This window comes from Trichomonas vaginalis, chromosome V (genome assembly GCF_026262505.1).
Source record: "Trichomonas vaginalis G3 chromosome V, whole genome shotgun sequence".
NCBI classification, from domain to species: Eukaryota; Parabasalia; order Trichomonadida; family Trichomonadidae; genus Trichomonas; species Trichomonas vaginalis.
The window spans coordinates 30,379,555-30,407,168 of NC_067207.1; the positions used below are offsets into that span (position 1 = coordinate 30,379,555).

At 33.1% G+C, this 27,614-nt stretch overlaps 3 protein-coding genes and 6 pseudogenes across 9 annotated transcripts, besides 6 other annotated features; 4 read left to right on the forward strand and 5 right to left on the reverse strand.

Moving 5' to 3' along the window:
- Positions 1–336: part of a mobile genetic element that runs on past the window's edge.
- Positions 336–23,043: a mobile genetic element.
- On the forward strand, positions 7,595–8,608 carry TVAGG3_0430450 (annotated as a pseudogene). Its single transcript has one exon. A coding segment is annotated over exon 1 (1,014 nt).
- TVAGG3_0430460 lies at positions 8,628–9,710 on the forward strand (annotated as a pseudogene). The gene has a single exon. A coding segment is annotated over exon 1 (1,083 nt).
- On the forward strand, positions 13,215–13,776 carry TVAGG3_0430470 (annotated as a pseudogene). Its single transcript has one exon. A coding segment is annotated over exon 1 (562 nt).
- Positions 17,266–17,827, reverse strand: TVAGG3_0430480 (organellar and viral DNA polymerase type B; the record flags this gene model as incomplete). Its single annotated transcript, XM_051233770.1, has 1 exon — positions 17,266–17,827. A coding segment is annotated over one exon (562 nt), but the record flags the coding sequence as incomplete, so codon positions are not given.
- On the forward strand, positions 17,919–18,251 carry TVAGG3_0430490 (uncharacterized protein; the record flags this gene model as incomplete). Its single annotated transcript, XM_051233771.1, has 1 exon — positions 17,919–18,251. A coding segment is annotated over one exon (333 nt), but the record flags the coding sequence as incomplete, so codon positions are not given.
- On the reverse strand, positions 18,702–19,123 carry TVAGG3_0430500 (annotated as a pseudogene). Its single transcript has one exon. A coding segment is annotated over exon 1 (422 nt).
- Positions 19,680–21,007, reverse strand: TVAGG3_0430510 (annotated as a pseudogene). The gene has a single exon. A coding segment is annotated over exon 1 (1,328 nt).
- TVAGG3_0430520 lies at positions 21,810–22,288 on the reverse strand (annotated as a pseudogene). Its single transcript has one exon. A coding segment is annotated over exon 1 (479 nt).
- Positions 23,044–23,459: a mobile genetic element.
- Positions 23,460–24,500: a mobile genetic element.
- A 673-nt stretch (positions 24,501–25,173) lies between these two features.
- Positions 25,174–25,288: a mobile genetic element.
- A 336-nt stretch (positions 25,289–25,624) lies between these two features.
- TVAGG3_0430560 (glycoprotein 38 family) lies at positions 25,625–26,971 on the reverse strand (the record flags this gene model as incomplete). Its single annotated transcript, XM_001320793.2, has 1 exon — positions 25,657–26,880. One exon carries the CDS (start codon positions 26,878–26,880, stop codon positions 25,657–25,659), a length of 1,224 nt encoding a protein of 407 aa, XP_001320828.2.
- Positions 26,972–27,222: 251 nt separating this feature from the next.
- Positions 27,223–27,259: a mobile genetic element.
- The last annotated feature ends 355 nt before the right edge of the window (positions 27,260–27,614 follow it).

Sequence of the window (27,614 nt, forward strand, 5' to 3'; positions counted from 1 at the left end):
TTCTCCATATGTTCCAAGAAATGAGTTTCATTGATTCGAAACATTATCCAGTTCATGATGCAGATATACTCAAATCGATCGATCTAACAGATAAAATACAATGATCACTAAAAGTTTTTAATGCAAAAAGAGAAAAAAATTATGGCATTATTTAAATCGAAAACATAAATATCATAAAAACCAGATTTTAATTCATTCCACTCCAATTCAAACTAATTTTGAGCAAGCTGATACAAATTCAAGTTCAGATGCTCCAATTCCGCTCCGAAAATTCAAATATTGGCAGACTCTACAATTTAGAACCAGAAAATCAAAACCATCCTTCTACAAATCAAAGTTAGTATACAAGTCTTGGGTACGGTGGCAACTTGCGCGCCTCCTTACCCAATACTTGTGAATTTGACACTTTCCAAAACGTTTAACGTATATTTTGCAAACACAAACGAACAACACTAACTTAACCCTTAAGATATTTACAAAACACTCACCGCCCTTCCACTTCACTAACGAATCACTAATGTAGAAAAATAAAACTTCTCACTAATCGTCTCCACTAATCGGGACTTCACTAAATGTCTCATAAATTTGCCTCAATTATCGTTCATCATCAGTGTAAACCTATTGTAGTCATACTTGAAGCCATAAACTTTCTCTAACTTCTTAACGTACAATTACATAACTTACTTCGTCATCATATGGTTTATAGATATATAGACTATTTCTTATCTTATTACACAGTCAATGAAAGTCAACTGTCTCGGATTATGTGAAAGAACATGTTTGCTTCAGGAAGGAAGAATAAATGTTTAAAATGTATGTTTGTTATATTTTATTTCGATTTGTATAGTTGCTTTGTTCTGTCATTTAGCATCCAAATAACAATTTTCAGTAAAATAAATAAAAAACTTAAAAATTAATGATATCACCACCTCACACTATGAAAACATAGCGCAAAAAATAATTTAGGTGAAGTGGTGAGACTCACCTGTTTTTTCACCTCTTTTTCACCCTTGAATTCATTCTTTAAAACTCTCTTCCTTGGTTTCTTTTGTTGCTTTCTTTCACGTCTGTCTCCAGACTGTGACTGTCTTTCTCTTCGTAATGATACCAATTACTTCACCAGTCAATGGGTCAAATGGTCTTTCGTAAGGGTTTCCATACATTCCATAGGGACCATACGGAAGAACTTACTGGTGGAGGAAGAGTTCCATCGACTCTATTTAAATGCATTGTTTCACCTTTCATCTGGTCATTAAAGTCTTTTGCGTGTTTTGCAAACTCATCGTCCTTTCCTAAAGCATTTTCTGACTCAGTCGCAACCAAATTGGATGCTTTATTTATGAGTCCTATTTTATTTAATCTTAACTTTTTGCAACCCAGCCTCCAATCTTTCCTTTATTTGCATCTAATGTCTTCGAAACTCTTCCTCACTCATTTTATTTACTGCGTCATAAGCTCCAAGTGCTTTTGCTCCAAATGCTAATGCTTTTGTTCCCATTGCGCCTAAAGCTGCCCAAGCTACCATTTAACCATATTAAAATCATCTCTCTTCAATATTATCTCATAAAAGTTCTCGTTACTGGAGAAAGTCAATGAAACATAAACATTCTCATTCATAAACTTCTTTCTTATATCATCTATCGCTTCAAAATGTCTGAACAATTGCTAACATCTTCTACAACAGTTATTTCATCATGAATGACCTTCAAGAACAAGCTCATTTAATATGCTATTAAAATCATCTCAATAATGAGTCCATCCTTTCCATCTTTAGGTAGCACAACATCTTTCATTGAAGAAGGTTCGACAAGTCTTATGTTAAACTTACTGACAAAGTTTGTTATACTATAATGCTTCGGCGGCGAATACATGTAGTTTGAAAGACATAATATAGATTCTTCAGCAAATTCACTTATACTGGATTTTATAACAATGTTCTCACGAGACAAATACCACCAATTGACAATCTTGTAAGCAATCCTGCTGAACCTTCAACTGTAACGTCGATGGTAACATTCCACGAAGGTCATCTATTGACATTTGAGTCACTGAATTTAAATATTTTCTTAAAGCAATCGTCATTATCTAACCATGCAATAGCTTTGAAGTTTTCATTCGAATATACATCTGCTTCATTAAATGTAAAACCTGACTTCTTTGCAGAGATGACTTTAAAATCTATTGAGTTTGTTTCAAAATTATATGCTATGCTAACTTCTGAAGGTAATGGATGTCCTTCCGCAGTCAGTTGTTCTCTCACTACCGTTTGAAGCTTTGTGTTAAAAACTTTCATGTCATCTCCTGTGTCTAGGTTCACATACACAGCAACAGGAAAACTATCTTGCTTCTTTGTTTCATCATTATACCTCAAAACATTAAAGTTCTTCAATAATATTGTTCTTCCTGCTGGAATACTTCGAACTGTCTGATTTCAATAGCTTTCTCACCTCCTACATACTCTACCAGTGCCTTGGATATTCATAAGTATACTGACTTTCTTGAATTTTGGTAGGTTTCATCATAACGTGTTCATAGTATATCTTTATACTCTTGTCAGTTAGACTCGGTGCTATGTTCTGAATATTTCTGACTTGCATTTTTAATGGAGATAAAATGAAGCATTTAATACATGACGTAGATGAAGACATGAATGAAACTACAGACAAACTTAACTCTTCTCTCATTCTTCCTTTCAGTAAGGACTATGATTCTGTTCAAATGGCGTTTATTTCTATTGTGGAAAGATGGGTTCAGGTAAGACATTTAATTTAATTCGTCATATACTCATAACAGAACGTTTAGGAAATGACTCATATTATGACCAAATCATTATATCAGCAACTTCAGACTCTATGGACTCAACAGCGAAAACATTTATGTCAAAAGTTCAAGCCTCTGTCGTTAAAGTTCCAGACAGTGAACTCATTGAATTTCTTCAACGTTACATTCGACGTAAGAGGAAATATTATGCCATCGTTGAATTTATACAGTCAGGAATGCAAAAGACTTTGAGGAGATGGAAAGAATTATTGACAAACACCACTTACGTCAGTACTCAGGAGTTTACGATATGAAACGACTGACAAACTACATTCTATCAAAACTTTCAAAATACCCCTTCAAAAATATCCTTCAAACACTCTGCTCGTTTGCGACGACTTCGCTGGTAAAGGTTTAGTGTCAAAACCAGACTCACCATTAGCTAATATCATTACTAAAGTCAGACATTACCACTTAACTGTAGCAATACTTATGCAAACATGGAGGTTTTTAGCTTTAAACATAAAACGTCTCATAACTGACTTCGTTATCTTTCAAGGTTTCTCACGTTATGATATTGAACTCATTTGGAAACAGTCAGGTATAACATTACCTTTTGAAGAAATTTGGGAAGCATATAAGTCTCTCATCTCTCCTCGTTCATACCTTGAGATTCATATCATGACTAATACCATTAAAGTCAAAAATATTCCATGGGAACGACCAACATTGTTTTAAAGTTTAACCTTCAATTGACTGATGGTAAACAAATTCCATGCATCTCTGTCGCCATTTCTGTTAATATTTTTGCTGTCATTCATATCATCCACTTCTCCATCCGTTAGCTTTTGAGGATATGCGTTAGAATAGCTGTTCTTAAATGAAGGCTTTTCACCTTTGAGAGCATAAACTCTATAACTTTCTGCATACTTTATGTTTGAACCTCCTGAGCCATCATTGACATAAATTTTTATAGGCTTCCACCCTTTGTTCATTCCTGCTTCTTCCTTAGCTCTTTTGTTCAGTAGTTCTACATCTTTATACACAGCTCCTGTCTCAGTGAATTCAACAATATTTTCATTCGTTAGCTTTACATTCAAACCCTTGTCGAGTATATTGTTCATTTCATACATATAAAAGGTTTTTATTCTATATGAAATGAGAAGCAAATCCATCTTAGCTGGTGCCGTTAATGTTCCAATTGAACCAACATCAAATGTTGACTCACGAACGACAAACAATATTGTCATAAAGAACTATAGTTCAGAGTGTTTGAAAGAAAAAGAACCAGAACTGAAATCCGTGAATTTAAACTCAGCTTCAAACGCTAACGCTACATCAGATGTTAAGTTAGAGTATCCACCACTGGACCAAGTTCTTTCAAGAGAAGCCAACGACAACCCTTACACAAATGTTCAAACAAATCCTTCAGATAACGTAGACCATTACCTTCTTCAGTTATACCAAACAATTTTACTCAAAGACGATAAGAAGCTTTTGACAAATCTTATAAGCAAGAACCAAATAATTCTAACAAAGGAGGACCTTGAAAATGTTTATATCACGAATAACAGGGAAACAATGTGTCATTGACTATCTCGACCCTGAAATCGAATGCTGTGGTCAAACGCCACCATTCATGAAAATAGGTAACATCCGCATCATTGAAACACCAGGAACTACAGGAGTTGAGTTTAAGTATAAATATTCGAATGAATATACAAAACTTTCAACAGAATATAAACTTTGTTTGAAATATGTTTTAGTAAATTAAAGCAATTTGTAATATCTATCCAAAACTTCTTCAACAGTATCGAACTCATCTTCATAATGCAAACCTAATCTTATTGACTTGGTGCAGTTTTCACTAACACAATATAGCGCTTTGCGCTCGGCGCCTTTGACGCCTTTTTCTGTTCTCTTGACTGACATAACTAATTCATTTGTTTCATCAAACAGCAACAACCAAAGTTCATGACCTAATACATAACATTCATACTTTATATTTTTAGCTCTGAGTTCTCTTGTAAGCTGTTGCATTTAATATTTTCTAAAAAGTCAACTTCAACAGTCATTCGCACTGGTGCCTTCAGTTCTACAGGCTCGCCTTGAAAGTCAACAAGTCTGAATTGCATGTCTTTCAAATTATGAGGACTAATGCGAATCCATTTACCTAAATGAGTTGCTATGACAGGAACGTTTGGAATGAACATTGAATTGACTGCATAACAGAAAGACTTATATTCTACTGAACCTTTACTATTAACTCTGAAATGCCTGTGACATTAGCTATTTTAGACTCAATGTACAAACAATTACCATAACATACGTATGGAACAGATTTCATCTCAATCGTTTTGTCAACACTTTTCAAAGGAAATGTCATATGGTATGCACCCAGAAGCAATTGAACTCTATGACTCATTCGTGTTATCTTAAACTCCTTTGCATAACTGAACTTCAAAACTCCTGCAATAAGTTTAACATTCATTAAGTTTTCTTCGTTATCCTTGTTTATTGTAGTATTTTGAGAGCATTTAACACTCCAGCTAATGTTTCCATCTTTATTCTACATTATTGTGAAATCTTATTTCGTGCTTCTTTCCATCTATTTCAAACTCCATGAAATCTGTTTCATCTGTTATGACAAAAGTTGCGATAGTATTGAAGTCAACAACTCTGAAAGCAAGTGCTTCATTCTGAAGACCTAAGTTTGTTTGTAGCTTTATTCCGTATTCGTTTGGGTCTGTACTTTGCAAATAGAACAACATTTTATTCTCATTAAAATATGACTATTGCTGCATATGCGTATGAAACAAATGAAGCAAGAAGAGCACATGAACTAGTAAACGAAAACTCAACTTTAACCATTGAAGGCAATGATTTAGTCATTGACGATGGAAAAACTAAAAAAGTCATTGATTTCGATACTTTTAACACTTATGACCCATTCATTACAACAAGCAAGGTTCCTATCATAAATGATGGAACGGTGCAATATATAAATTCTACAGTAGATGCCTCATTAGTGAAAGTACTGAATGTTCTCATTGAATTGTTAAAGAGCTTTCGATTTGACGACAACATTAAATGCCTTAAAGAATTTAGTCATGAATGAGAAACAAATTCTTGGCGTTGCTGGTAGCAGTAATGATGTACACCTTATGACATTAGAATATTATAACGAACATAAAGATGAACTGAAAGGAGAGGGGTGACACCGGACCTCAAGGACCACAAGGAATACAAGGAATACAAGGAATACAAGGACCTCAAGGCGAAAACGGTTTGGATGGAAAGGATGGAAGGATGGAAAAACTGCTAAATCATGGATATGGGACCTTATAAATACTGGTTTAAACAGCTGCTTCATATGGAGTTCTTCAATACCAAATCGGAAAGATATGGGCAGTACTTGGTGAAGAAGTTTTAAATGACGTTAAAAATGCTTTGAACTTCATTTCAAATGGTTCGGATACTATTAAAACTTTATCTGGTTGGATGCAAGAAACAAGGAGTCAAATAGATACTGTAAGACGTATAGCAAACAATGCACGTACGGGATTGGATACTTTACGACAAGCACAAAATACACTAAAGGAAGCAAATGATATTCTTGGCTCAGTATCAGACATGCATGAAGATTGGCTTAAAGGTATTGACAAATCTTTAAAAAATCACAGTCAGTCTATTGCTGACTACAAGAAAAGTATAGATTTTTTACATAGTGCTATGGACGTACATGATGGAAGCATAAGGAACTTACTTAATGCTAACAATAACTTACCAGGAACTATTAAAGCATTTATAAAGTCCTTTGTAAAACCCGGTGCTCTAACATTTAGGTCTTTGAGAGCAAGAGCATTGAAGTCAAGAGATGCAGAAACTACAGAAGGAACTGAAACAACAGAAACTCCAGAAGAACCACCAAAACCAACAGCTAATGAAATATTGTTCGAATATTTTCCAAGGTACTCTGTTCTCATTGCATACATTCAAGAAATACTTAAGAAAGCAGACTTGACTTTAGGAGATGATGAAAGTTCTGTATATCTTTCGTTCCAGTTTCAAATAGCAGAACTTTTGAGACAGATATGCTTAATGTATGACAACATCTCTGATTTCACAAGATATGATGACGACATGACCCCGAACGGTGAAGAAGAAGTTTTACAAACATCCATTAAGACAGGAAAGGTTTTAACTCAAAGTCTCATTATTGACACCAAAGATGGCGAAGTGGACGTTCTTCAAGAGCTGAAGAAAAATACTTCTTCGGGAGGTGGTGGTAGGCATGAACTTGAAATAAATGAGATAGAAGAGAAATTAGCCGAAAAGCAGATAAAGAACATAAACACAATATCTCCGATATAAATGAACTTCAAGCTACATTAAATAGTAAAGCGGACAAAAATGAACTTGACGCAATGAACAAAGTTTTGAAATCTCATAAACACAATATCTCCGATATAAATGAACTTCAAGCTACATTAAATAGTAAAGCGGACAAGAACCATGTTCATTATATAACTTCAGACGAACAGATTATAACGGACTACATGGATATTTAACACGAAGTGATGAAGCGAAGACAAAAAATGTTAATGAAAGAAGATATAAATACATTCGTGCTAAAGGTTATGACATAAGCTGTACTGTACAGTATGATGTAGCTAAAGCACCAGAAGCATTTGGTTATACCGGTGAAATTTATGCCTCTACTTTCAATGTTAACGGTGTATTAGTTGAACCAAGATTTACTTTGAGAGTTAAGGCAAAAATAACGTTTGAAGATGCTATTAAAAGTAAAGCTGACAAAGTTGAACTCGAAGCAATGAACAAAGTTTTGAAATCTCATAAACACAACATCTCCGATATAAATGAACTTCAAGCTACATTAGACAGTAAAGCTGACAAGAACCATACACATAAATCCTTCACTACTGTTAGAGCAGACGACATAATATTGAACTTTGACCTTGGTTCAAGTGCACCATTAGAAAATCCAAGTACAAGCGTAAAAGATACTCTTAACAGTTTAGATAAGAGTTGCAGGAACATTGAAAGTCATGCCAGAAACTTTGAAGCATATGAACTACCAACAATGTTAGATAAGAAAGCAGATAAACTTATGTGGATGCAGAACTAACAAAGAAATTTTCGAAACCAGATACAATGACATTTACAACAGAAATTATAAATGGTGAACCAGCAACTCCATTTGAATTTGTTAGAGGTCTTCAACCAGATACTTTTGAATTTTTCTTGGATAATTCTATTGAACTAACATTACATTATAAAAGTGGAACAAATGCAACATTTCATCCGGGAGATACATTCCAAATGGTATTTAATGACATAAGTTCTTTAGAATATGTTTTATAGAGTTATGAGCATATATGATTTAATATATCCTATAGGAGCTGTTTATACGTCTATGAATCCAATAAATCCAAACACTTTATTTGGTGGTAGATGGTATGAAATAGTTGACAGTTTTCCATTCTACACTAATACGCAGTCAATGAAGATGGGAGGTTCAAAGAAAATAGGTATTGAAAACCTTCCTTCACATATGCATAGGTTCAGTGGAAGAACATCTGTGGAAGGAAACCATTCACATTCAATAACAAAAAGAGGTTATATAAATCTTGCAGCGGGTTCGAATAGACAGGGAATGAACAGATATGATATCTCAGATGACCCCAAAGATGTTAGCACAGGTATTTTCTGTGGAACTGCAGGAAATCATACACATGTTGTAGCTGGTATTACAGACCCAGCAGGTAATGGAAAAGATTATATGCCTCCTTATATAACAATGCACGCTTGGATACGAGTTGGTTAAAATCTTTAACTTTACATAAATGAGCTTGAAAGAAGTATTCGAACAACATCCATGGAGGTCATTTAAGAAGTTCAATGAAGCTGCAAAGAGTTGGGGATTTACTAACAGAGCTGAAGTGAAAAGGTTCTTTGACAAAATGTTGTACATCAAACAAAAATAAACCCTTACGACTACTTTTTACCAATTTACTCCAACACTCCTGACGCATACCAATTTGACACTCTCATTCAAAGCAGAAAAGGAGGACATAAACCATTCCTCATCTTCATAAATGTTAACACTCGTAAAGCATATGCATATCCAATGAAAAATAAAGGAACTCGTGAAGTGTTAAGAGTTTTACAAAAGTTTGTAGCAGAACATAACCCAAGTACTTTAACATCAGACCAAGACAGTGCATACCTCAGCAATGAAATCACAGAATTTCTCATTAAGCATAACATAACTCACTACACTACTGAAGACCATAACCATAACATACTCGGCATCATAAACCGCTTCATAAGGACTCTCAGAGATTTAAACCAAGAGCGAGACTTTACCGAAGAAACAATGAAACATTTTCTCGAAGTATAATTCCTCAACACATTCTACAACAGGACATACACCAAATTCAATGACACAACAACAAGAAGAAAAGTATATACAAAAGAAACGAAGCCAAACACAAAATATCAGAAATTCAACACAATTTACCCTCATTCCTGGTACAAAAGTTCGTGTAGTTCTTGACGACAAACCGTTGACAAAGAAACGTTTAAGGTTAAGTCGAAATTATTATATTGTAGACTCTACGCAAGGTAATGGATATCTTATAAAAGCTGCCGACGACTCTATTGCGTTTTATCCTCGACATAAATTAGTCGAAAGTAGTAATGGCAAACTTGCTGAAACCATTGACGAAGCAAAGCGAGGAGTGGTTATTGAAATACTTGGCTATAACACAAACGATGACACTTATAAAGTAAGATATGAAGGAGGCGTTGAAGATGTTATACCATCTAAGAACTTGAGAGAGTCGAAGCCAACACATCTGGGACCATTAGAGCGGGAGTACTGGAAAGACAAAAATATGCCAGAAAGAATAAGAAAATTCTTCTAAACTTTTTCATTAGATGTAAATCAGACAAAAATATAATTTAGGTGAAGAGGTTAGATTCTGTTTTTTCACCTCTTTTTTTCACCCGTTGAATTCATTACTTTATAACTCTCTTCCTTTCTCCAACTCTTCTAACTTCTTCTTAAGTTCAGCAATGTTGTCCTCATGAAGTTTAATCTTTCTCAATTTTTCTTTATCTAATGGTTGCTTTATCTTTCTAAACTGAACTCTACCATCCTTCATAGTATGAATGTAAAAACCTTCTGGAAATAGTTCCTGATTTAATGTATTCTACCAAAAACTTTTGTTTCATTGCTTCAGTGACTTTAGTCGTCATTCAATCAAATAAAAATTTTAATATTAAATAAAAATAACGTTATTTTTTCAGTAAGGAAACGCAGGAGTTTTACGATTTATTTGAGGCGTGGGTTCTGGTTTAAATGTTGGAGTCGGTTTAGGAGTTGACTTTTGAACAGGAGTTTGTACTTCACATAGGTTCAGGAGTTTATTGAAGGTTTTGCTTGTGAAGGCGTTGGTTTTGGCGAAATGTGTTGGAGTTTGTTTAACTTTCAGCTACTTCAGTATTATTTATAAGCATTTGCTTTATTTCTTTTCAAACATCATAACTGCTCCTGCTGTAGCTAGCAAACCTAGTGGGAGACCATATCTTATATAAGGACTTGACCAAATGCTATTTTTGACAGGAGCTGGTGGAACACCTAACCTTGGTGAAACTGCTCTTTGCCATTGTGCAGCTCGTAAGAAATATTCAATGGTGCCCTAATGTTTGGTAAAGTTTGTTTCATAGATGGTGAAGGTTCGCGAGAGCTTGATGAAGAACTCATTTTAAGCTTTAAAAATAAACGTTCATCCTTTATTCCTCACTGTCGTCCGTGGCTAAGTTATAGTCATCTAATCTTATTATGGGATGCCATTAGCACGCACCTGAATGGCAAAGCAACAATCCTCATAAATCCAATAAGTGGCTTTGGTACGTTTTCAGTTGCTAGTTCAATAGGTCCTTTAACAGACAATTTGTATGTTATTGGAGCAGTAGATGTTTGACCTTGTTGGAAGCAAAAGTCCACTTCTGTTGGAAAAACATAAGAAATGTGTGTTGTCATAGCTATCCCATTTATGTTCCACACTACCATCATCCACCAATGACCTCATAACATCTTCATTAAATCCTATCATATCATTGTTTGTATTGCAAGCGTTCGCAACCATTTCATAAAATACAGGTCCATATGATTTTTCAGGTTCTGCAGGCATATTTCCATAAGCTCCCATGGAAAGCTGAAGATATTTAAACTTAGGGTTCTCAAAATTAACATAATAGTTGTCTTTCTTTCTAAATAGTGCCCAAATACTTTTAACATTAATAGGCGTATAAGCTGCTGTAAATGTTGCACTTGAACTATCTGTATTCTTTGAGAATGAACCGTCCATAGGAATCCAATCCATAACTTTAACAGGAAAACATAAAGCCTCGTTTGTATAATGTTCTACAAGTTCTGTATAAATGTTAGGGTCTAAAGAGAATGACTTTGGATGAATGAAACATTCATTAAAATCCATCTTTGTTCGAAATAGTTGCTGGGTTACAGTTGTAATAGTAACTGTTCCACTAGCTTCTACTGCCTTCGTTATCATAGTGAATGGTTCATTCCATGGAACAAATTTATTTGTCGGTGGATTTGAATCTGAAGCAAATGCAACTTTAAGAGTTGGATTGAAAGCAATGATATCATTTACAGATATAGATGTGCATTGTAAGGCGTCGCTACTGAACTTTACTTTAAGCTGAATGTTTCCTGCAAAAGCTGGAATAAATCTTATAGCTTCTAATGGTAAAAACTTTCTAACAGGAATTCTTAAACGAAGCTTAAAATCAAATGATTTTCCTGCTGTAATTGGACCACTAACAATTTGTCCTGTTCTGCATGTTCCCGAATGACTCCATACATCTTCATGTCGAGTCTTTGAGAAAACATCTACTTTCTTTATTTGTTCGGTAGTTTGTGAGTTTGAAGTTATATATGCTTCTTCTCTTGCGTTGTCTTGAGAATATACGATACGACCATTTGCAAGGATTTGATATCCAGCAACTGCATAGAAAGCGTCATCGAAACCAATCCAAATCCTGGTGGGTTTGTTTTATTGGAACCTGAACCAATTTTCTTTATCTACAATAAATTGACCTTCCCATTTTATACGTAATGAATGTATTGTAAAGGTCCAACATATTTTCACCAGGAGGTGAGAGATTGAATGTTACCCATGTGTTATCTTTAGCAGTTCCAGTTGTGATGGAATCTTTGCGTCAGAATATTTTCTATTAGTGTCACCAATTTGAACTGCATTGTCTATGATATCGAAATATGAGCGAATCTGATGAATATGCTCTGCTGGAGTAAATTCGTTTAGCTGTTCGTTCTGCATGTATTTACTTCAGATAAAAATATCTATTTACTTCATTATTCTCACTCTTCTTCTTGGCATTCGTGGTGGAAGTTGTTTCTGACATTTTCAATGAACTGTACATTCTCTTTTGTCTCAACTTCTTTCACTGGTGGGTCAGGGTTCTTTGACTCGGTTTGTTTTTCAATGAAATTCACGAACTTTGCAATAAGCTCTTGGTTCGTTATTGAAAGTACATCTGGCTTCTTTTCTTCTGGTTCTATTGGTGGCTCAGTTTGAACAGAAGGTTTTATATGGACTTCATGGACTTCACCCTTGCCATGCACCTTAATGTTGTCGCTCTCTGCATTCGCTAATGGTACCTTTCTTTTTCTTACGTATATTTTACCATCTTTACTCTGACTTACGTAATAGAAAGGATGTTGTATTCCTCTTGCGTCATTTAATATAATAGACTCTCGCTCTGATTTTGACAAGCTCATTTTACATCGGTTAAAGTTTTAATTTTGTTTTTTATCTGCAATCAAATGACTCAGACAAGCCCTACGGACAAGACCCAAGGTGTCATAGATGTTGAAGCATTGAAGAAAGAAATTCGTGAGCAAATTTTATCCGAACTGAAGGAACAAAAACAAGAACAAAAGCCAGAGAGACCAAAGAGAAAACTTAGTGAAAAACAACTTGCTGCATTAGCTGCTGGAAGACAAAGAACCCACGTTTGCTGGCAAAGAAAGCTAGAGAAGAAGCTGAAGCAAAAAAGAGTAAATGGTTTATTTTTATCCGAATTAAATGTATAGACAAATACCTTTATCTGTTGCGTTCAGTAGTGAAAACCCTGACGTCAAAATAAAGGGGAACAGAGTAACGTTTAAGTTTCCAACAGACTGGATTGTGAACATAAATGAAGAGAAGTACATTGGCATAACATCTATGTATATAACACGTGCTTTCAGAAAGGTTGACTTTATACTTCAAGTCGAGATAGAAAATGACGAACAGTCTTTAAGCGCCCAAAACATTCACATATACAAATACTTTAAAGACGATACAACATTGTTGCAATGTATGATTTCATTTAATGAGATGTTCGAGAAAAAGTTCAACATTGAAGTACAAACTTTACAGCCTTTACGTGAGTTTCTTGCACAACTGAAAGAAGAAGGTAGTCAGCCACAACTTATAGACTTTCATTATGAATTTAATGAAAATGAAGATGGAACTCATGACTGTCAATTCATTGTATTCTCACCATTCAATGAAGTAGCTAAAGAGAAAAAAAATCCATTACGTATAAGATTCAAATCTCTGAACCAAGTGATGATTTCAAGAATGTTTTCAATTATGATGCAATGCTTCCGAGGAAAAATGAATTTTCAAAGATTGTAACACCGGCATTTGGGATAGAAAGCAAGCTATATTATATTCAAACTTAAGTAAGGGAGTTGAAAATGAGTTCATTGGTCATACAAGAACTTCACCACTTCCTAACCCTAAATACTATAAATTAACTGGCTTCAATCGTGAGTTTTGGATAGACATGTTCTCCACTCATGACCATAACTGCCCAGTGTTCTTACCTCCAGACCATAAGGACTGTCTCTACATTGAAGCACAACTCTTAAACTCTACCATCGCAGTATTGTAAAATCTACACTAGCTTTATTTTTATCACGAATGACCTCATTGCTGACAAAAATAAATGACCTCATTCATGACCTCATTCATGACCTCATTCATGACCTCATTCATGACCTCATTGCTGACAAAAATAAATGACCTCAGAACTTCAACTTACGAATAAAGCTTGTTTTAGTCGTTATTGAAAAGTTGAACTTTTCAGCAAAGCAAGGTTGACATGACTTACATAAGTCGAATGCAATCTCTTGACCATCATGAAGTGCTTTGTAAAGTTTCATTAAACTGAACTCAGAGTCTTTGTCATATGTTCCAACAGGTATGTGAATGTTCTTATCTTCATTGTAATAGCATTGTATAGCTTCAGGAAACATTTCATTAGCGGTTAAAGCAATAACATCTTGCTTCACGCCTTTCATTCTGCAGTGAAATGCAACTTCATTTAAATCGTTAGTGAGTAAGTCTATGTAGGTCTTCTTTCCACAGAAAATACTTTTATAAGCTAAACTTTGTTTTTCCAGGTGTTATTTCTGCAAAGTCGCTATGAAATTGACCAAGGTTCTTTCCTATAAGTTCGCGACCATATCTCTTCTTAAACTCTGCTGCAAGCTTTGGGATGTCTTCATTATATAAGTGCATACTGTCGGTATCCTGGTAAAAGATTTGAAGTCCATGTCCTCTGCAGTACAGAATACTTCATTCATAATACGTTTTGACATAGACAGAATATTAACACCAAGTGGACAGAAGTTAAAGTGTCTGCAAATGCTTTTCGTTAGCTTGAAAATAGTTTTATCTGAACCATCCAAACCTTCGAACTTCACTATATGGTTGTAATTTCTTATAGCATATCTTATTGCATCTTTGTCATTTACTATGGTTATTTTTGACTCAATAGGAGATAGAATAGTTTTGCCATAAATGCTGTTCAGAATGAGTTTTATAATTTTTGTAAGGGGTTTTTCTTTTTATACTTTAACTTAACTCAAACAACTTCTTTACTTCATCTCTTATTCTCATATCTCTGTTTCCATCGTAATAGTATCCTTGCAACACTTCACATTTGACACCTTGATATTTTATGAGGTCTTGTAATGTTTATATGGTCAACATACATGAGACAGCAAGTGTTTGAACTTCTTGGAACGTTAAGTTCTGGATTTAGTTCAGGGTCGCAAACTATTAAATGAAAGTGTCTGGGTATACCAATCTCTGTTATCTTAATGAGAACAAAGAAGCCAGACATAAACTTTTCACCAATGGGTTCCTTTTGGTCATCATCGAATAAATGTCTCATGAGATACTCTGTGCTTAACATCTCATCCTTCAATACTTTTGGAATACCTTCTAAAGTATAAAGTCTTGCTATAGCTGAAGGATATAATGAAACAGTGTCGAAGTCAGCAATGAGTTTCTTTTTGCTCTTTTGTTTCATGTTATCTGACAACATACATCTTCCACTTGAATGCATCTCGAAATAAATTCTCTTGGTTTATTTGAGAGGTCATAAAGATTTCCATTCGGGAAGTATACTCTGTTCTCAAACAATTTGTTAGCAATAGAACAAATACTAACGTAGTCATAAACGTTTAAATCAAACTCTTTCAATAAGTCATTGCGGAACTTTACAAAACCTTCTCTTAAAATTCTTACATCTTGTTTTGCAGTAAAACGTGCTATATTTTTCTAAGTCGAAGTGGTTTTCATCTATTCTGCAACCTTTGATGGAATCTATGTTCTTCATAAATGTATCTGCATCATGGATAAACTTACATGCTTCAGAAATGACACCAGTTCTGTTGTCATTTGCTAACAAACACTGCTGTAGTAGTTATATGGAAATACTTCTTTCGGTCCTGTTTGTAAGTTAAACATAGCAGGAAATAGTTTAAGCTTCTTATTTATAACACTGTAAGAGTCTTTTATAATAATTGCCCGTCCTTTATATAAGCCAGTTATTTGCATTGTTCGTGAACCTTTAATGATGGGAGTTCCTTTCACTTCTGTCATGTGTCTTAAGATGAAGTTTATGTCATAACTGAGGTTATGGAAATATATTAAACTCTTGTCAGGAAGTCTTTCCAAAAATTCTGTTGCCAGTTTTGACCCCAAATGCTTTCACTAACTGAACCATCTTCACTGTCATAACAGATGTTTAAAAGCTTTATGAAAGCCATCCGTACTACACTCAAAGTCAGCAAAGAAAACGTGCTCAGGTATGAATTTACATTTAGCTTTATTTACTTCTTTTGACTCTGCTTTCTTCTTCAGTTGTACACAATACTTTGGAGCATATGTCAAATCTTTAAATGGTGCAAGGTTCTGTTTATATAAGTCAGTAGTATATGTGAAAAGTTCTCCATAAGAAATAGGTTCGAAATATTTGCACTCCCACAATGTTTTCATAACATCCATAACGGTGTTGTTCTATCATAACGAACTACATATTTATCTTCTCTCTTTGTATAAATCTTCATCTGTTTCTCAATGTTCATTCCACCACAAGCTTTGAGAATTTCTTTATAGTTTTCGAATGAAGTATGTTGTCATTGGTAATCTTTCATTTAGCATGTAGTGGTCTTCAACAAGAAGTAAGTCAATAGTTCTAACAGTTTCGCATTCTTTTGGTATATATCTCTTTATTTCATTATGTCTTGACTCATTGAAATAACCAATGGTAACATTAAATGATATACCTGTTGCGTCAGAAATTTCTTGTACTTTACTTTGAGGAAAGTCTCTAACACGAATGACTTCTCTCATGTGGTCAATAGTTTCTTCATTTACTCCAGCCTGAATGCAAGCATAAACGAAACAATTGTCCTCTGTCATAAGTGTTGCAGTTCTTTTGTTTCAGTTCATTGAAGATTTGGTAGCGTTCAAGATTTATAGGTAATGTGCAAAGATACTTCCAGAACTGACCGCTTCTCTTCTTATAAAACTTCTTTTCACCATTATCTTTCCAAAAGCTTTCTATAAGTGCTGGGTTTCCTGTTTGCTTAAGAGCTTCCAAAATGGCTTTCTGGTCATTTGTCAGTGTGCTTTCATCTCTATATGGTCTCTTTTTTGGTTTGCCTTTCTTTACATCTGACATCGTTAAGCCTTCATATTCTGTTAAATCATACATCTTTATTTCGGTAAGATTCTTTATGTTTGTCAAGAAGAAGTCATAGTGCATTTCAACAATACCTGCGGCATTTGCTTCTATCTCTGATATAAAGTTCTCCTTCAAGAGCTGATGTAGTAATGTTCCAATATTATTGAGGTTTAACGTAGAACATTCATACTTTCCACCAAGTTTTATAACATACCATCCATCTCTGTTGTGAGTTTATTTTAATTTTTCTCTAAGAGTCTCATGAAAACCTTACCCGAAATGTTTGTGTAAGTAGTCTCTGTTTGGTTCATCTAAAGCTTCGATGTTAAAGTCAATGAGTCTATTGCCTGACTTCACATTTCTTCTTCCTATTCTCTTCATCTTTCTTTAACCATCTCTCACCTTCTTTTGGTTTGTCGTCAATGGAACGAATGACATCGTTAGCTTTGCGAACTTGTTCTATAGCACTTTTAAACATCTCTCTTCTCTGTTGTTTCAGTGTGTCGTCTCTTCTTCTTGTTTCACCAACGTTCGCATTTGTTATGTCAAACATCTCTTGACGAACATCATGCGAAAGAGCTTTACGAGTATGACCAACGTTCGCATTTGTTATGTCAAACATTTCTCTTCTTACTTCATGCGAAAGAGCTTTACGAGTATGACCAACGTTCGCATTTGTTATGTCAAACATCTCTCTTCTTACTTCATGAGGTACTGAACGTCTATGATATAAGTCAATAGCAACGTCATTTAAAGGAAATGCTATTGCATGGACTTCGTCCTCGCCGCGTTGCGGCTTTATGAACTCATGAATTCTATCATAACTTATTGCACCATTATAGTCTTTAATGAAGTCAGCGAGTGCTTTTTTGTTTGTTGCGTAATGCTTTGCAACATCTATATTAGCTTCTGTAAGAAGTTGTTTTATTTCCGAGTGTTCTAACTTAGACAACTTCCGATACATCTTTAGTAGGAAATAAAAAAAATATTTTTTGAAAAATTAGATTAGATTTTTTTTAAGTTATTTTTCAAAATAATTTAATATTTTTATTTTAATGAAACACATGCAAGATTGCAAGTTCTTTTCATACAATGCTCTCGCTACTGCCATCAAGAATGAGTTCAATAATGCTTCAAATGTTAATATTATCTTTAACAAGAAGTTTGTGAAAGAATCTAAGTTTGGTCAGTATGTCAGACCATTAGCTATCGTCATTGACCGCAAACGTTATACTTCACAAGAGTTAGCAGTAGTTTTGAAACAAAAGAGTTTCTTCGTGAATGTCAAAGATACTCATTATACTGTCATAAAGAACTCTAACATTGACTTCTTCAGTATTGCTATGAATCTTTCCGAACAGAAAGAATATAAGAAGGGTGAAACAAATGTGAAATATTATCCTTCATCTCTGAAGACAATAACGAACAAAGATGTTATACAGAAATTCTTACCAAAGGTTGAAGAAGCTTCAATTGACATTGACGAAGGAAGTGAAATGGTTGAAGAAATTGACCCTGAAGCTATTTAAGCAAAAATATATTTTTGAATAACTGAAGGTGTCACCATGTCACCATGTCACCATGTCACCAGGTCATTTAACTTCTCTGAAAAAATGAGACAACATGACATTTAGACAACAAGCCCGGAAATAAATTTTATCATTAATGATTTCGTAAATGTTTTCATTAATGATTTCGTTAATGTTTTCAGTGTCACCATGTCACCATGTCACCAGGTCATTTAACTTCTTTTAAAAAGTGTGACAACATGACATTTTGACAACACAGCAGGATTAATGCAAAAATAAATTCAAATCATACTTTATAAAGCTAGACCTTCAGGTCTCGCCGCTTAGCGGCTCATTTACAGGTATTTCATCGTCAGTAAATGAATCCTCATTATCGTTTGGTTCAACCTGTTTATATAATCCTTTCATTTCTTCTTTCAAAACATAACACCACGTCTGTTTACCATCTATTCTTCTCTGTTTCCTTTCACATTTATCCTTAATGCTCATTTGAAAGTTTTTGTCTTTCATGTCTGATGGTTTGCAGAATAGAGCATTTTTACACATCATACCTGCACACAATTCATCATAATGTGTATTTATCCATACATCTAAAGGATTTGTTGATAATTCAATTAAATCTTGTTTGGCTTCAGTCATCGGTATGATTCGTACATTAAATGATGAAAGGTTCATATTGCATAAAATATGTTAAAAGGTTATCATAAAATTCCTTTTGTGCATGAATCCATTAAATTCTTGAAGTAATCAAATTGACCCTTAAATTTACCATTAACTCTTAAAACTACATATCTTCTGTCTCAACTTCAATTTTGACAGGGTAGACGTTATTAGTTACGAAAATGAAATTAGCAACATTCTGAGCAGTTCTTCTGGGTTGATTCTTTTCATTAATTCTAATCTCATTATCCGTAATAATTGATTTCAAAGCGTTGAAGTTTGCGAGTCTGTCTTCACCAACATTCTTGAGTTCATTAAGTACAAGAAACATTTTATTCTCAACTACTGAATTGAAATTACCCGTTTAGCTCACCTATTTCAGTAATGTTTTTACATGAATAACCGCGAGAAGTTCAGAAATAATGTCTGTAAATCTGTTTTTCCTGTTCCCTGAAGTCCTTTCAAAATAATTGCTGTTTCATTCTTGATTCCTGGATGTTGAATCATTGATGCAATCCAACCGAGAAGGTATTTATACACTTCATCATTTTATCACAAATGGCTTCTTTAATGAAATTCATAAACATCTCAATTTTTGAGTAATCAGGCTTTTCGAGAATGTTGTATTTATAACCTTGAAACGTTGAGAAAACATCTGGGGAATCAGATTTAAAGCAAACCCCCTTAACGGTTAATGAGGATAATTGATTTAGTAGTACATCCCATGCTGTTATTGTTTTACCTTCTTCTTTAAATAATTTAATCATTTTGAGTGACTCTTTCATGTTTGATTGAAGAACGAATGATATTTGATTCATTTTGTCGTGGATATTATAGTCCTTTGAATGAAATATTTATTTCCACAATCTACAAAACGGATTACACGTGATAAATCCTCAATTACTTCAGAACTGTTTTATACTGATGATTTTCAGCCTTGCGTCTAATATCTGTTATCAAAAACGAGTCATCAAGTTTGATATCAAATGTTATTTTTGGCTTACGTAATAAAGGTAAAACGTATTCATCATAATATTCCTTTTGATATAGTTTTAGAATCTTCACTAAAACAAATGGAGAAGTCATTAAATGTGCATATCTACTACGTGCTTTTTCAAAATTACTTTTTGCATTTTCTGTTAAACTGCAGAAGTTATAAACGTTATCGTATGCTTCATTAATCAAATGATTAGGTAATGAATTAATAGCTTGAAACAGTGTGAATAATGTTATTTCTTTTTCTAAATTCATGTTTCCACCGTCATTATGTACTTCAAAATCACAGATGCCATCAACTATGCTCTGGGCAAGTTTATCGTCAATGTTTACATCTTTGTTTTCATTCATGATAGTCTTTATTTCTTCATTCTTCTGTTCAACTCTTACCTTAATATTCAAATCATTTAATATATCGTTTACGGTTCTGGTTAATGTTGAATCATAACTTCCACGAATGAATGAGTATGTATTGATTGGTTCTGTTGCATTCTTGCGAACTCTTGAATCAGCCATAAGAACGCTTTGAATCATCCATAGAAGTCATTATATCAATATCATAATCATTGCAGGAATAACATTTAATCATTCTGTTCGAAACTGCATGGAAGAAATTAGTGTTACAATAAATGTGAAGACCTCCTGAAGCGGTTTTAACGATAACATCTTTATCCGAAAGTTTTGATTTGTCTAACTGTTTCTTTAAGTTCATCATTGTACGATTTATTGATATCAACATCTATAATCGTTAAATTTGAAATTTTATTTACTAATAAAGCCATACCAGTTTTCCTTCCTCTTCCTCCATCGTGTTTGAGGTAGTTATGTAAATCAATCTTGTTTTCACCAATTCTTTCGTTGAGGGTTTTAGTTTCTGCCACAACTAATTCCTCAACTAATGAATCAATAACTTTTTCATCAGAAACGATATAGTTGCTGTTGTTGTTTGTTGCTGTCATTTATATAGGAATAAAAAAATAAAAATAATTTTAAAACTAACTTTATTTTTGGACTGCATCAAATTTCCTGGACTGTTGTCTAAATGTCATGTTGTCATCATTTTTAAGAGAAGTTAATTAACCTGGTGACATGGTGACGTGGTGACACTGAAAACATTTATGAAAACATTTACGAAACATTAACGTAAACATTAACGATAAAATTTATTTCCAGGACTGTTGTCTAAATGTCATGTTGTCATCATTTTTAAGAGAAGTTAATTAACCTGGTGACATGGTGACGTGGTGACACCTTCAGTTCTTCAAAAATAATTCATAACTGCCATCCTCCTGTGTTGTTGTCAAAATGTCATGTTGTCATCATTTTTAAGAGAAGTTAATTAACCTGGTGACATGGTGACGTGGTGACACCTTCAGTTCTTCAAAAATAATTCATAACTGCCATCCTCCTGTGTTGTCAAAATGTCATGTTGTCTCATTTTTTCAGAGAAGTTAAATGACCTGGTGACATGGTGACATGGTGACACCTTCAGTTCTTCAAAATAATTAATTATTGAATAACCTAAAACATTAACGTATATATTTTGGTCGTTTATGATAAAAATAAATGGTTCATTTACTCACAATATTTTTGTACAAAACGACCCCAAACTTTTAACTTCTTTTCTGCAGCTTCAAATGCTATCTTAGCGAGTTCATATTCTCTAAATTCTCTCTTTAATCTTCTTGTTCCCATTGGTCTAGTTCGTATGGAGAATCTCTATAACCATAACATATCTCACGTTCATGTTCTAATTGTTTTTCACACATTTTTCCAACTTCTTCTTCGAACAAAGGTTTAGCATTCTCCACTGTATCTTCGAGTTCTTCTTCATCTAAACTTCTCATGAACTTTCTTGTCTATGGAGTCCATAATATCTTTGACATAAAATGCATACTTTACAGAGCACCATTCAGCAACAAAATGAACGAGGTCAGCATGTATGTAAATACCTTTGAATTCATTCATAACGCCCTTAGTAAGCTCATAAAATGCTTGTTTTGAGGTTGAGCCACTTTTGGCTCGACCGTATTCTTTCAACCAAAACTCAAGAATTTCCTGCATTTTAGCACTATGAGAAATCTGTTTAAATGGTTTAACTTTCCTGCTTCTCTTGCCATCTTTGTTGCATTAATGTAACCATCCTTGTCTCTACGTAAGACTTCAATACCGTTATAAGTGCCTTTTGTGAATGTTTCACCATTAGATTTGTTCGTGAATGTTTTTGCTTCGACTGACATTTCTGTTCTTACATACAAAATAAAAAAATAAATAAAAATAAAACTAACTTTATTTTTTTTGGTCTTTTGTGAAAATTCATGAAAATTCAACGGGTGAAAAAAGAGGTGAAAAAACAGGTGAGATCTCACCACTTCACCTAAATTTATTTTTGCGCTATGTTTTCATACGTGTGAGGGTGGTGATATCATTAATTTTTAAGTTTATTTTTTATTTTACTGAAAATTTTTATTTGGATGTAAATGACAGAACAAAAGCAACTCATACAAATCGAAAAATATAACAAACATACATTTAAACATTTATTCTTCCTTCCTGAGCATAACATGTTCTTTCAAATACATCCGAGACCAGTTGACTTTTCATTGACTGTGTATAAAGATAGAAATAGTTATATCATTAAACCATATGATGACGAAGGTAAGTTATGTAAATTGTACGTTAAGAAGTTAGAGAAAGTTTATGGCTTCAAGTATGACTACAATAGGGTTAACACTGATGATGAAGATATTGAGGAAAATTTATGAGAACATTAGTGAAGTCGTTAGTGAGAACGATAGTGAGAACGTTTATTTTTTACATTAGTGAGTTCGTTAGTGAAGTGAAGCGGGTGGTGGTTTTGTAAATATTTAAGGTTAAGTTAGTGTTGTCGTTTGTGTTGCAAAATATACGTTAACGGTTTTGTAAAGTGTCAAATTCACAAGTATTGGGTAAGGAGGCGCGCAGTGCCACCGTACCCAAGACTTGTATACTAACTATCAAATGTCTAGTAATCTAGAACATAAGCTGGACCTTCTTGATCATATTGAAAAACAATTATCGAAAATGCGCTCGTTATTGGGAATTCTTCCTACTACAAATGCTATTGTTGGGCCGTCAAAACAAGTTTCAGTTAATAGCAAGCAAAATTCTGAAAAAACTAAGAAAAAATCTTCCATAACAACAAAATCAAACAATAAAAAACAAAATTCATCCGACAATCCTCCTAAACGTAAAGCTCCTATTTCGGAAAGGATTCTCAGCGATAATAACTTATATTTTCAAGTTCATCGAAAGAGATCGAAAAGCAAACGTTCCACATCTACAGAGAAAAAGAATTGATATATGAAGTCTAATTCCTTTTATAACTACTATATTTTTATTCTTATGACTAAAAAATAATATATTATTTAAGGGTGCACCTGTATGTACGTTTATTTGAGAGGAGGAGGATTACCCTCTCAATTTTGAGGGATTCGTTAGTTTATTTTCTCGATGAATATGCAATAAAATTTGATTTTTACCTTATCAATATACTTCATATAATATACACATGTTCATGTAAAAACTTTTTTCCAAAATCCTCAGGAATTAAGGGATTTTTGAATTTTAAGAATTTTTTTCGAATTTTTTCGAAAAAAAATATTTTCAGAACAGCCTTAACGGCTAAGATTTAGGAACAATGTTAAGTATCAAAAAGAAAGGAGGTCTGATATAGACAACATATATCGTTGAAGGTTGAAAAAATCTCTAATATTTGAGCCCAAAATTTCAAATTTTAATTTTTTGAAAAAAGAGGCCACCCGTATGTACGTTTATTTGAGAGGAGGAGGATTATATTTTTGAAAGGGTGAAACATTATGAATATGTTAATTATATAATAATATGTATTATTATAAAAAAGAAAAAATAAAGCACGTTAAAAATTTTCTTTCTTGATTTTTTACAAAATCTACTTAGAATTATGCAAAATATGACTAAATAATTATAAATTTCAAGTTAAATTTTAATTTTGATAAATAATTTAAATTTCAAAATATCAAGTTCAGTTCGACTATGTATGTAGTAATTCCTCAATAAAGTGCCAAAACCCTATTAAAATATATGAACATTTTCAACATTTTAATGTTTTTTATTTAAAAATTTGATGGAATATGAGCTTCAAACAATTATTATGTAAATAAAAATAATTAAATATATGTATTTATTCGTATTACAACCGTAGTAAGTCGATTCTTCCTTTCTTCTACTGAGTTTTGAATTTGATTTCGAATTGTAAAGAGATTCAAAGGGAAAATACTAGCGGATAAAAACTACCTCCATGAAGGGGTCATAATGGAGTCAAGTTGTATTTTTTGATATTTTTTGCTTTTCGAGCCTAAATAGGTAGCCAAGATAATGCCTAAAAATAAGGTTCTAAATTCTGAAGTTTACATGATCCTCTCGTGTGCACCCTTAACAATTTTCATTTTTTTCTTTTAACAATTTCGTTTTATTTCCATTTATTGTTAAATGATTTTTAGCATACACCTTTCTTTGTTCATCTTCTAAATACAATTTATTTTTTCTTAGATATAATTCTATTCATTCAATTTGATCGTCATTTTTCAGTACATGATCGTAATTTTCAATTATTGATCGCGATTTTACTTCAGAATTTGTTCGCAATATTGCTTATCAAAATTATATCTCTATTCTCTCATTTCTGTTTAGTCAATATCATTACACTCCTATTGTCTAATAACATGCTATTAATTTTCTTAAAATTAAAAAAAAAATATCAACTTTTAAAAACAGAAACTTAACATCCTTAGGTCAATGGATTTTGATGGGAGATACATTTAATCTGTTTTTCTTTTTTTATTTTAAATAATTGAATATTTATAGTTGTTATGGGTCTTACATCATGTAAAACGAATTTTCTTAAAGTAAATTTACTTTTTCTTCAATCTTTCTTACATATTTATTAAAAAAAAATTATCCAAAAAAAGATGTTTTAGAATGAAAAAAAAATAGAAAAATCTTCATTTATAGTCTTTCTTGAATGTATACGTTTTGATTTTTTTCTTTTTTAAAAAATTCAATTTCTAGAAAAATCGAGAAAAAATCATTTTCTTCTATTTTTTTAGGACGCCATACCCATTGAAATCTCCTCTCAGGACGCCATAAACTATTCAATTATGGTGTAAACTTCTCAAGAATTGAATAGTTTACATCAGGACGCCTTAGGACGCCAACCCTTTACGCGCCCAAAATTTAGTTGCAATAATCCATATAATAATTGAATTTATATGCAAATAGCTATATATTTCATTATTATAATGAAAGTTACTATATTTATACTAAAAACAGTCTAATCTAAAAATCATATTAGAGATTTGAGGAAAAGATTGAACAACATTCCTCATTATGGTATATACTCATTATAGTTCCATCGTTTCATATGCAATTTTGAGATATATTATTACTCTTGAAACTAATTTGTAAAAATGTGAATATTTAATTGCGAACTTAATCACATACATATTTTCTTAGGTTGATAAATTTCTTTATTGATAAAGAATAATATCAAATAACCACTCAAATATTGTATTAATTAATTGTTTATTAATTAAACTGCATCAGCACCTTTATTTCCGTTGCCACTTTTATTGTTATTCTTCTTGCTCTTCTTCATCAATATGATAACAGTGAGAGTTGCAACAATAGCCACAACAATGACAGCACCAACAATGATCAAGATTGTCTTGTACTTGATATACCATGGATCATCACTGCTGCTGCTATATTCCTTGACATCATCTTTATCATAAGCACCACCTTTCTCTGGAACATTGTATGTTCTTTCTTCGTAGTACACTTTATCTGGGTCACTTGATTTTGATCCTGTTGTACTTGCAGCAGATGATACAGGAGACCATGAGATGGTTGTTTTTCCATCAACATTTACAGCCTTTGCAATATTATCTTTGATTGGGTTCAAAGAAAATGAAAGGCTGCTGAAAATATCTTTCACATTGAAAAATGGAATAAACCAATTGCTTTTCGATGTTGCGATTGTTCCTTCCTTATCTTCATGGCATGGAATAAATAGGTATGTGTCTCTGTTGTCATCGTTACCTGCTATGAAATCAACTTTCTCGTCTCTGGAATATGTGAACTTCTTCTTTGTTGAAGATAAGTAAAGACCTTGTGTGAAATCAATTGATGCTTTAAATGATGTAGCCGAGATATCTCCACTAGTCTTGTACTTGATATCGAATGATCCGGATTCCTTGGTCGAGAAGACGTTCTTAAGCTTGAAGCTAACATCAACATTGTATACTTTTGAATTCTTGATATCAATAGAGTAGGAAGGTGGAACTGGGTGAATTTGAACTGTGCAGGCCGCGCCATCGTTGCATTTGATCTTAGAAACAGGAGGTGCAAGTACTGTAACCAAGCTGAATAAGTCTTGAGCTAATTCAACATAATTAACTTTGGAGAAATCAACTTTAGCTTTGACATCTGGGACAACGAAAATTGCATTATCCTTAGATATTGTTTCCCACTTAGGTCCGTCATCTGTAGATTTGGCAATGGCAGCATCAACATGATAACTACCAGAGCCTCCAATAACCATACTTCCAACAATGCAAACGGATTCGCCAGCTTGAAGATCGAAAGTTGTGTATCCAATTTTATTTACAATCGGGTTCATGAACATTGCACCAAAGTCTGTGCATTCAGTAAATGCTTTATATACATCGAGATCGTATATCTCACTCTCGGCCATAATGGCACGCTGCTCACTGATGGTCAAGTTCCTGTATCCAAGCAACAGAAAAGCAATCATAAAAATGAACTCAAATTAAATGACATTCAATGATGCTTTTTCAATAATTTGACTAATCTATTTTTATTCATTATTGTTCATATTTTAAGACTTTGGCTCCACTTTTAAATTGTTTTCACAAGTCTGAAATCAAGTCAGAAAAAAATTTCATTCATAATTCCTCCAATAAGAAAATTTTCCGTCATTTATTTCTTAAGTCATGAATACAATTTACGGTTATTTTTTCCTGACTTTTTTTACATGAACATTCAATTCATTGCCACTCAATGATATTTTTGCAATATTTTGACTAATCAATTTTTATTCGTTATCATTCGTATTTTAAAAGTTAGGGATTTCATGTAATAAACAGAAATTCATCAAAAGTGACAGCTCTCAATTTTTTGACATTTGTAAAGTCTAAATTGAATGAGAAAAATGAAATAATACTAAGCATAATACAATATTCTAGATTTAATTATAATTAGGAAAAAGTTAGTTTTGAGAGTACTTTTCATAGGAATATAAAATGAAATCTTCTGAAAAATAATATCACATAAACTCATATTATTTTCTAATATATAACTATTTTATATAAAAATCAAATTCAATGATCTTAAAAGCGAAGGATAAACCTCAAAATTTACGAATATAATGAGTGGGAATATAATGCTTATCTATCATAAAACCATATGAAATATCAATTTTTGCTTTACGCCTAATTTTTGACGACAATTAGCAAAAAACGTTAAATG